The 11,667-nt window shown below is 37.8% G+C and overlaps 1 protein-coding gene across 5 annotated transcripts in view; it reads left to right on the top strand.

Moving 5' to 3' along the window:
* Positions 1-8,821, top strand: part of CDC27 (cell division cycle 27) — a 61,154-nt gene extending 52,333 nt beyond the window's left edge. For all 5 annotated transcript variants that reach the window (XM_073326342.1, XM_073326343.1, XM_073326345.1 and 2 more), the window contains 3 exons: positions 1,305-1,379; positions 3,153-3,333; positions 5,736-8,821. In XM_073326342.1, the coding sequence (XP_073182443.1) occupies positions 1,305-1,379; positions 3,153-3,333; positions 5,736-5,818 (339 nt within the window). In that variant the 3' untranslated portion in view covers positions 5,819-8,821. The remainder of the gene's footprint in view (positions 1-1,304; positions 1,380-3,152; positions 3,334-5,735) is intronic.
* Positions 8,822-11,667: the final 2,846 nt, after the last annotated feature.

Here is an 11,667-nt window from a genome sequence, read left to right on the forward strand (position 1 = left end):
AACCAATTTATTAGAGCATAAGCTTTCGTGAGCTACAGCTTGGTTCATATTCTCTGTGTATATATAAAGTCTGCTGCAGTTTCCACGATATGCATCTGAGGAAGTGAGCTGTAGCTCACGAAAGCTTATGCTCTAATAAATTGGTTAGTCTCTAAGGTGCCACAAGTACTCCTTTTCTTTTTGTAAAAGTTAGTTATACCTTGCAATGTTAAAATTTATAAGGAACTAAATTATAAATTCTACTTGATTTTAAATTCTACTGGTAGGGTGTCTTCTCAGTTTTTTGATTACATTTGAATTTTAATAAACAAAATACTGAGGGTTAAGGCATAATCCTGCAAACACTTAACTCAATATATAACTGTAAGCACATGAGTAGTCCCTTTGAAGTTAATAGATTATTCATGTGAGTAAAGTTAAATGTGTGCATAAGTGTTTGCAGAAGAGAAGCTAAAACTGTATTTTTATTTAAGCTTTTTTCTTGGTAACATGAAAACTTTGTCACTTCAAAACAAAGCTGCTTCAATGTTAACAGTGAAAAGTTACTGAACTTTGAATACATTAACAACGTTATTGTGAACTCTCATATATAAGCAGGTCATAATTTAAAAAGCGAGCCTAAAAGCCAATATTTAGACATCTAAGGGGGGAATTTCCATCAAGCACCCAAAGTGATGAGGAGCACAAATCTCATTGACTCCAAACTGTAAAACCTAATGGCAGAGAGTAGCCAGTCAAAGCATTTATCTTTCTTGATTTGTGGAAGCTCAGTATATTGGAGGCGGGTGTTGGTTGCAAATATAGTCTGGGCTATTTGCCTATTAATTTGGTGTTTGCATTTGTGTTCTCATGGTAAGGATGTAAATGAAGCCCTGGAGTTACCTTTTTTTCAGCACAGATTTAACATTTTAAGTGTGCAACTTCTTAGTTTAAAAATGGAAAATCTGAAATTTGTCTACCAAGTAGGAAACTAACTAAAGACACCCAAAACAATCTCTCCAGAGATTTAAAACCATATTAAATTGGAAGAAAAAAACATTATTTACATTTTAAAACATTACTCTTATTCAGCCTGCATTTGCTAGAATATTACATTTACATTTGATTGTGCAATGGTTATTCACAGAGGAAAGTAGCCATCTGAGGTTTCTATATGGTTTACAAGATGGATTCCAAAAAAGCCATGAACTAACTGTTTGTTTTTTAATTAACCTGTTTATTATGATGTAATAAAAGTGGAGTGATGCTCAAACTGGCTCAAACTTACTGGGAAAACCATTTAACATTTTTTCCCCCTCTTTTAGTCTGCTTTACAAGAACTTGAAGAACTGAAACAGATTGTTCCCAAAGAGTCTCTTGTTTACTTCTTAATAGGAAAGGTAAAAACTGAACATAGTTCTATGAAATATAGCTGTGATCATAAGTACCTGTGATTTTTGTTGTTGCAGAGAAACAAGCCTAGGTGCTAGTTTTCTATCTATCATGAAGCTGCTTCCATTTTGCACAGTGTTCTGAAAATTCCCACAGTGCCATGTATGCCTCACCACATATAAACTGGCAACTGCATTTGAGATTAGTTTTTGATCAAAATGGGTGCTCTCCTGGTAGAGCTCTATTTCTGAAAGAATTACTTCTGTTGTGGAAGCCTGAAGCCTGATTTCACCATGCCACTAGCATCCTTTATCCCCACCATAACTGCATCACTGAAGGACAGTGTGTTCTAAGGACTATGGAACAGGTTCATACAAAAATGCCTGTATGAAAACAGATACATGATTTTCTGTGCATACTTGCTGCACCTTCCCCCAAAAATGTGACTCAAAAGTACAAAGACTTTGGCCAATACAATAATGGTGCAGAAATGGTGTGATGGATAGAATCCTACCTCATCTGGGGATAGAACCCATGATGCTGTCATCTTAGACATGCATTTCTACAGACGTCTTGTAATCACATTCTGCTAGTCTGTTATATCAGAAATGCTGAACAAGAAACATCTGCAAAATAGTATAGGGTGTAAAACACCTACACAGGGCAGGCAGGACTTCTGTTTCATCTAAAGATCCCTACACAACAACTACATGGAACCAGGTTATTTTGGAAGAATGAAGAGCTGAATCAGCCTTATTGAGATTTGAACCTCTGGATATTGGGAGTCTAGGGGTTTTCAAATCTAATGCTTAAACCACTGAGCCACACAGTAACACTACTAACAAAATCCACCCCATGCAACTTCCCACCCAGTGCATTTGTGTTGCTCATTTTGGACCTTCTGCAGTGTTCCCTAACTGGGCCTCGGATGTTTGAGAGAAGTCCGTTTCCATCTCCTTTTTAGTACATTTCTAATTAAATGAAAACTCGTGTCGTCACATTTCACAGCGTATTAATATTCAGAATGTTGAACTGAGCTAAATGGCTGCAGCTTTCTTTTACACTTGCTGTTAGTTTTGTCCTGCAGAGATTTCCAGTTCCTGTGGTTCAGAGCTAGATTGTGCACTCCGTGCCATATGATCTAACTGCAGATAGACTAAAGCATGAAACCTTCCTTCTGAAAGGTGTAATGATGGCAATAGCATAAAGGGATTGCTACCTAAAGGCCTTGGGGCAAGGGGATTCACTTTTTTGTGTTCCTAGGACAAACCTGTTTTAAATTAAAAGAAAGTGATGCTTGTGAAAGATGACTGGCTGATAGCTCTGGTAACAGAAGTCATCCCTTGATGAAGAATATACAGCATGGGCAGCAGCAAGGCCACCCACCAATGTGCCTCAGCCCTGTTCTGCAGACCCTTAAGAGGACCACTTCTGGTGTGAGAACTAGGAAGTGGACTGAGACAAATTCATTTCATGTAGAGCACCAAATAGCCATTAAATGACGGTGTCTTTTGGTCATTACCAATCTGGAATGGATTCTGTCCAGTCACCAAGAGGCATGACAGGCTCTGTATCAGAGGAGTTCTTTGAGACATTCAGTTCCTTCCCGGATGACTGCTTACAATGCATGCTAACGTCCCATTCATCCAGCAGTCTTTCACATTACAGTAGGAATTATGAATACCACTTAAAAATAACTATTGGCTACAAGCCACTGTTGGATAAAATGATATCGAGTAGCAACTTAATGGAAAATGTAGTGTTAATATTTTTATTTTTAGGTTTATAAAAAATTGGGTCAAACTCATCTGGCCCTTATGAATTTCTCGTGGGCAATGGATTTAGATCCTAAAGGAGCCAACAACCAGATCAAAGAGGCCATTGATAAACGTTACCTTCCAGATGATGAGGAACCGATAACTCAAGAAGAGCAGATCAGCGAATGTTATCCATATGAGTCAGGTTTGTATTTCCAGCTCAAAATCCAAATTAACTGGTTTCCTAGTAGAAAGATTTTTTGTTCCTCAGTAAAACAGAAGCCCAGACTATAACTGCTTACCTATTTGCCCAGCAAGTGGCGACTCCCAACAATTCTCTTACTGCTGATCTAGCTGGGTCTACTTGTAATAAACTCGTAGTGAAAGATTGTTAGATTTCTTCAGAGAGTTTAGGTATTTGATCCTAGTACAAGGACTAATCTTTGCAGGACCTAATAAACTATTGTTATATAATTTATATAAATACTGTTAATACTTTTTACAAGATAATTATACACCCTGCAATCTGAACCTTCCAGTAAAGGGGCATCTAATCCTTCAAGTATCTGAAGGGTGTAATGAGCAAGGAAATAATGAAATTGTTTGTTCAAGGACTCAGAGCAGCATAAGTGTAATGAGATAACTTAAGCAAAGGAAAACTTGGGTTCAATATCAAGGGAAAATACCCCTAACAGTGAGATCTGTTAGACCTTGGAATTCTCTCTCAAGGAAAGTTGTGGAAGCCCTGTTGTTTGAAACTTGGCAGAATAAAGCACTGAAAAAATACACCAGAGGGAATGGCCTAAATCTTTCTCATCTAATTTTTTATCCAGAAATATGATGGTCATAAATATTGATGAGCTTGACATGAACTAGAAAATGGATGGATAGACTGTTGCAAAAGAACCATTTTGTTTTCTTCATTAGGCAAAAATGTTACTACAGAACTTAAAATTGTTCTAGTCCATTGTAAAATTGTGCTGAAAACTTTATCAGATGTATTGCTGGTGTGTATCCCATTGATATCAGTGACACCTTCCAGTAAAACCATAGCATCTTGTTTTTTAACATGCTTTTTATTTCCTGAAATGGTAAATGTTTGTTAGTTCTTCTGTCCAAACTAGTCTAAACACTGTAGTATATAGTTCGTCTACGCCCAGCAGATGGAGACAGAGCACTTAATCTTTTGAGAGGTGACTGCAGTTTCTGGAAAAAAGCACCACAGAAATTTTGTACTAGGATCCTTTTTAAATTTTTGGTATTTTTAAAACAAAAAAAATAGAAGCTTGAATTCACCAGACATTACTTAGTCTTCCAAATGTAAACCAATGCAATCCTCCTGACTCTGCAGACAGACTGGAAAAAATACCTCAAAGGTCTAAATTGCCAAGTGACCATTTTAGCATGTGTTAAGCCAGTTGTAGATGAGGCAGTGTTGACCTTTTAAAACATGTTGGCTAACACATTCTAACACACCTTTAAGTCCCAGTCTTGGCAAGGTCCTTAAAGTAAGCTTTCAAAAAGAGACCATGTGTTACTTCTGGGTATTCTGAAGGACTACTATTTTCCTCGGCATCAAAAAATTTGGAAATTCAGATAAAGGTGAAGGTACTTTTTATAGTCTAAACTGTGCTATCTAAAATTTACCTTTAAGCAATACAGGTAGGCACAATCAACCTGCTTAGAAAGTGACCATCTCCTTGAGCTATTTATCTTGCTTTACTGCAAGTTTTAACAAGGACAGAACTTGCTGAGAGCTGCTTCTCACCAGATGAACGTTCATTTTGCTTTGCTGATCACCGTGAATATGGGGGGCGGGTTAGATGCATTTCCTTACCGTGCTTTGGACTGTGCCTGTGTACAAGCTGAATGAGGTCAGAGTAGGTATCTGCAAATAGACTGATTTACACTTTTTTAAATGTCTGTATAAACTGGCATTTCTGAATCTTTTACTAGCCTTCATTCTTTTGCTGTAAACTTCACTCTGTCACTTGCAGCATGGGGGGGTCAGAGTATGGCAGTAAAACCTGTTTCCATCCTGTTTTAATTTCACTACCTCTGAACACTTTACCACTGTAAATACTAAATAGTCCTTAAACATTACGGTTTTGGGATAACAAGATTGATCCAAGCTATCAATTTCTGTGGGGCAGGGCAGGTGACTGGTAGGTATATCAGTCTGGCCTTCTGTGTTCACTTTATAATGGGAGGAGATCTTACTCAGTCTCCCTCCTAGGTCACTGACAGGAGGTGGTTAAGGAGGCTTTAAAATAATGCAGGTGCTTGTTTTTGCAAGATGCACGTCATGTTGATTCCCTTCTCAGCTCTTTTATTTAGATCTCGTTAGGCGGGCATGGGTCACTGGAGGAGAGAGTGAAAAGAACTGGGTTTTGAAGAGCAGAGAGGTTGCATGGCATACGGGATTAGAAAAGACAATCCAGGGATGGGGGGCAGTGTGGGAAAAGGTTACTGTGGAGGGGGGAACCCTCTATATTTATAGGCTATGATAGAGCCTTGTTGCCACTGTTTTCTAATATGGTGGACTTGCTTGTGTAAAATGTGCATGTCTTCTACCAAAGAGCCTAATCCCTTGTTTGTGTTTTAAAGTTGGCACAGATGAATCCCAAGAGAGCAGCATGACAGATGCAGATGACACGCAACTCCATGCAGTTGAAAGTGATGAATTTTAACCTCCAAAAGCCAGTATCTGAGCTTGGATGTGTGATTGGTACTGTTGTGTTCTCCCCTTCCTTCATGTACTGGGTCTTCACATCACTGAGCCAGCATTGTCATTATTCTCCCGACACCATGAGTGCACCACTCATCAGATTTTAAACATACACCGAATTAATGGCAGTGCGATGTTCAGCTGCTTCTGAGACTGACTAGTGGCTCTTACACCTTTATGAAATGACTCTTAGAGGAGGAAAACAATATTTTTTTCCAACTCCTCCTTTGTTGGAAAGCTATCATGGAAGAAAGACTTGTGGTTTGCTATAAGTGAGCCGAGAGATGTGGGAATAGAACAAGAAACTGCTTCCTTAGTACTTTCTCCAGAAATGTGTCTTAGTTTGATTCTTTCTTGGTAAGCAGAGTGCTGAACTTCCATTTCCAAGTTCTTCAAAGACAGCGTTAAGTGCAGGATGGGACAGGTTAAAAACTTTTGCATATTATAGTGTAACTTAAATGCCAGGGAATGTAAATGAACTTAAAGCTACAGTGTCTCCAGTGAACAAAATACAATGCACATGCTCAGGATTCAGGGTGTGTGTCAAAATATAGACTATATCCGGGGTCCCTACTTAGTGTAAACTTGTTCTTAGCCAGAGGAGCACATTGCAGCATAGCCACTATTACAGAACGCTTTAATATTCTAGCCAAGAGTTAATTTATTCATCTAATTTCCAAAATGTCAATTATTGTCTACTTAGTACTTCAGCAAAACAAGTCATTAACGTGTTGACTCTTCTTCAGGTGCCCCTTGGATTCGGTTCTAATGTTCAGAGAACAAAAAGTTTATTATAAGAGCAAAATAAAGAGACATGTAGATAAAATTGTAATGTTGAAAGGATAAAAGTAATATAAGCCACAGTGACAACTTGTTTCTAAGTAGATAAAGAAGCCAGGAAGACAGTGTAAGCCTTAACCCAATCAGAACCTTACAGTAAGATGTATCAAATATTTGTCTAAGACAGTATCCTTTTAAAACTATTTTGTAAAGTGTTGTCTGAGCAGGATGCAAAAATGTGCAATTATCTTATTTTTTTTTAAGCCATTCTTTAAGATTCTTGGAGAAAATTCTCACTCTATATCTGTAGGAATTGAGCGCCCTGGAGGCTGTTTCTGTGAGAAGAAAGTGAGGCTATATTAAAGAATCCAAAATTATCTTTCTCTGTAGTGCTCTGCAACAAAGATTGGTGCCCTTTATGCAGTGACCGTAAAGAAAGTGTATGATATCATAACAGTTTTTTAAAGAGCAAATTATGCACAATAAATTGGGAATGATTCAAATTTCACAGCAACATATTTGTTGTGATCAGTCTTAAAATTTGTTCTGTTCCTTTCATTTTAATGTATATTGTTTTTAGAAGACCTTTAGTTACCATTAGTAGAACTTTAATTTTTTTTTAATATATATATTTTTTTTAGTGTCCTTGTCCTAGATTAGGTACAAACATGTCCTATCACGCCTACTGTTTGGTTGCGAGAAGCATTTTTTACCGTAAGGAAAAAAAATTCACAACAGCTGCACAAAAAATATCATTTTCCATTATTCTGAAGTGGGTAGACAAGCAGGGAAAATTAGGCTGAATTCCAGTCATAGTGAAAATCTCTAAACCATGGGAGGTGATATTGGATGAAGCTTTGTGCTTTTGTCAATACTGTAAATCTGTTTGTTTCTGAAAGTAGACTAAATCTCATTCTAAATCATGCAAGTATTTCAGCTGAGTAAAGAGTGCACTAGATGCAAGATTTCTTTGGTGCTAGAGAAGTATTTCAGATAGGCTCTTGCATGATAAACCATCCCTTAAAAGGAAAACACCAAGGTTGAAATTCCCCAATGGAATTGTACTATAGTAAAGTATCCTCACCTGCTGTTCACATGTAATATCCATTAAGTTACCTGTATCTGCATGGTTTCTTTCTTTTCCCTCCCAGTCTTAAAGCAGCTGCAGCACTCCAAGATTCGCACCTCCATAATAGGGTTTCCACAAGAGTGAGTTACAAAGAAACAACACATTGTAGAGTCTGGAGCTACAGTCTGTGTGAATATTGGCTAGACAGTATAATTGGCTACCTTTGGGTACTTGACGTTTACATTCTCTAAACAAAAAGCAGGAATCTCTCTCTTCCCAGGCCCCATCTGCTTGAGAGCTGGAAAATTCTGTTTTAGACCGACCTTAGGTTTTAGACCTTAGGTCTTGCTGACAAGGTTTTAGGCCCCAAATTTGGTTTAGTTTTATTCCTTGTCTGTTTTCAAAGAGCATGTGCTAATTTGGGGATTTTCCCAAAACAAACGCTGCTTGTTTATTTGGGGGCCAGAGATGGCAAATAGCCAATCCCCCCATATGGGAAAAAAATATCTTGAGTTTCCTTTATAGCAGTTTAATTTTTTTAACAATTTTGCTCTTTAAAAGTTGTAAACTGTTATATTGGAATTCATTTTTTAAATACCCGGCAAAGGGCTCTTATCTCAGATAAGATTTTAAAAGGATGCAAATTCTAAACTGAACATTAGTGCTCAAAATACTAAATTGTCCCTTGCTTTAGATGTACGTCATCACCTACATTTTATTTTTCTCAAGATTTGCAAGTTACATTTAAACCATGCTGCTATTTTACCTTCTTTAAAAAAACAAACACATGAGAACCAGTATTTTAATCAATCTACTTATCTGCTCTTTGAGGGGCGAGGGAGGTGAAATGTGAAGGCGCTCTGACACCCAAACTAGAGCAAATGTGTTGAATTAGGGGACTGTCATTTATTAATACAAAAATAAGAAAAAATGCAAAGCGTGGGTGTGGTGTGTACTATTTGCATTGAAACAATGTAATTTTTGTCTTTTTTCCTTTTTTGCTTTTCCTGACTTTTATTTCAGAAATTGTACAGTCTTAGAAAAAAGTCTTTTCTGTTAATATATTTGCAATTCATTAAAGGATGTGGAAATCCAAATAAACTACTTTTAAAAGCAGTTTTATAATCAGGTGCTTGATGTATGGATCCCTCCGCTCCTCCAGAAGTGGATGAGTTGTTCACTGAGGACCCAGTCCTATAAGCACACTCTCCTTATTGAGTTCAGTGGGATTTCTCACAAGTGAAGTTTTTTCAGGGTTGGGGCCTAACTGTGGCTGCTTTTGTGTGCTGCTGGTTGACCTACTAGGCTGGAATAAAGGAAACTTAGTTGTTTTTCTTCTTGATGGATTTGGCACTCTGTGACAGCCTCTTTAAGCACAAAACCAGTACGACACAGCCAGCAGCATTGTGAGTTCTGCACAAATGAATGCACGTTCCTCAGCTCTGTCCCAGAAGGATCAACTGGGGGATGTTGATCATCTTGTCCATTCAGTCCTTGACCTGTCTGAAGAGTTAGGTGGTGGTGGTGTCTTTGTGTTTTTGTTTGTTTGGCAGTGGAACTTCCATAAGGGTGAATGTACTTGTTTACTGAGATTTATACAATCTATACTTATCAGATCCATCGGGTAATGGACACTACCAAGTGCCTTCATGACAGGAGAGAAGATCAAGAGAGACCTTTGGCTCTTGACACACCAGGGTGTGCTGCTTACAGTGCTTGTATATTCTCTGGTGACTAGTTAAAGGGTAGCAATAGTGGGGTGAAGCCTTGACAATGGCTTCTTCTCCAGCCACAATATTAATGTAGCAATCATTTGGTGTGAGGAAAGAGGAGAAATATAGCTATATAGGAGAAAAGGTGGCCCAGACCAAAATACCAAATAATCCCCTGAAACCATCCATTCACTGATGCCGAGCTTTGAAACCGTGCGAAAGATCCACACGGAGAAGGGGGAAGTGACTACCCTAAGAGCTGTCAAATGCACAAAGTAAATCCTGAAATATTTCTCATCTTTCCATTTTGGTAACCTGAGGTGTGTTATAACAGAATGTGTAACACTTTCAGACAAGTCCTCTTTTTTTTTTTAATTGGTTGTGTTCCTTTAATTTGAGGCAACTTTAAATTATATAGGAGGTTTTATTTTACCTCCGTTCTGATGCAAAATACAGCCAGAAATGAAAAGCCTTCCTCTCCTTTGTTTTCCCACCTGATACGCTACACCTGTCTGTGGTTGACATGGAACAAATTCTGTACTCTGCTCCCACGGACACTATTACATATTGACTTTGGCACACGACTATGCAAACCTGTAAAAGTATTTGTTTGCAGACAAAATATGTTTAAATACTGCATTGTAGATACCAACCCTATAATACAAGCAAGGATTTTGTTTCCAAAGGAGTATTTGGATCTGAAGCAGACTACATATTGGGCAGCACTGGGAAAAAGTCCTAGATGAAATGAACACCAGTATTGAACTTTTTTAGCAAAAAAAGCAAGATTTTGCTTTCCATATTCACTTGTAATAACCTAAGAATTTGCATACTGGATCTAACCGGTATGTACACCAAAAGTGGCCAGTAACAAATGCTGCAAAGGAAGGTGCAAAAATATACCATTATGAACAATTATGTTCCTATCCGAGAAGTTTTGTTTCTAACCCCAGGTAGATAATGGCGGATATATTTGCCTAATTTTTTATGTCCTATCTAATGTAATAGGATGTTCTCTTTATCCATGTCAATGTCTAATCCTTTTTTAAAATCCCACTGAGCTCTTGGACTCTCTCCTCTGGCAGAGAATTCCACAGGTGCACTGATTTTTTTAATTTCAGTGTGATAGTATTTTTCCCCTTCTAATTTCCTTTAGTGTGATTTTAATTTGCAACTTTGTCAAATTTCAGAATTTAAAGGAACACTGGAAACACTTTTTCCTTACTTCTGTTGATAATGACTGTCTAGTAAAAGACTAACTTGAATAGGGTTTTTAGCTTACATAAATGGTTATCTTACTTGTATCTCATCTTGAACAACAAAACTAGAGTGATTAACTTCACTTCCTTTTTTTTCAAATATTTTGGTGTTTGCTGCCTGGAATAATATTTCAATGGTTTTCATGGATACCTACGAAACTTTAAAAATACTATTTATATTAAAATATCCTTTTCAGCAAAAACATAACAAACTTGGGAACCTAACATGCGTTGCTCACGACCTTTTTAAAAAAACAAAAATCCTTTATGAAACGCACAATATCAACCTTCCCCACTACTCTGTGGATTTTCTCTTCACATCAGCCACCGCTCAAATGTGGCTGAGGACTATTGTACCCTTTGTGTGCCTCAAACACAAATTCAGTAGAAAAGAATCAAGCCCCTTATTTTAACATAGCTTTACTGGAAAGGCAGTTGAGACATCTTAATTGGAGGATTTTATATTGAAACAAAGGAGCTTTATCTATCACTGCTGCTACCTTGGCTGTTGGCTCCATTTTCTGCTCGTTCTGTTAGCAAGTCTGAACTAAAATGGAGCTTAAAATTAGACATCATGGTATAAGAAAAATCAGCTGTAAAACAAAACTAACACTTTCCTTGGGACAAGGTGGGTGAGGTAATAGTCCAATAAAAGATAACTTCTGTTGATGTGTGAGAGAGAGAGAGAGACGCTTTTGAGTGGCACAGAGAGCTCTTGACTATCCTGGGACTGACCTGACTGCAGCTATACTGCATAAAATGTTTCTTTGTATACCAAGCGAAGTTCCCAGCTGATATTACTGACCACAGCCAGGCTCTATTCACTATCCCACTTACTAGGGTCTTGCCACAACGTCACTTCTGCCTTTCAGTAGCTGCATCCAGCTACTTCACAGAGACCTTGCATTTCTCTGCTCACTCTGCCAAACCATTCCTCGTGAGCCTTTAAAAGAAAGAGCCTATAAGTATTTTGGGGCAGGGACTATCTCTT

This window comes from Lepidochelys kempii, chromosome 27 (assembly GCF_965140265.1).
Source record: "Lepidochelys kempii isolate rLepKem1 chromosome 27, rLepKem1.hap2, whole genome shotgun sequence".
In the NCBI taxonomy this organism is placed as follows: Eukaryota; Metazoa; Chordata; order Testudines; family Cheloniidae; genus Lepidochelys; species Lepidochelys kempii.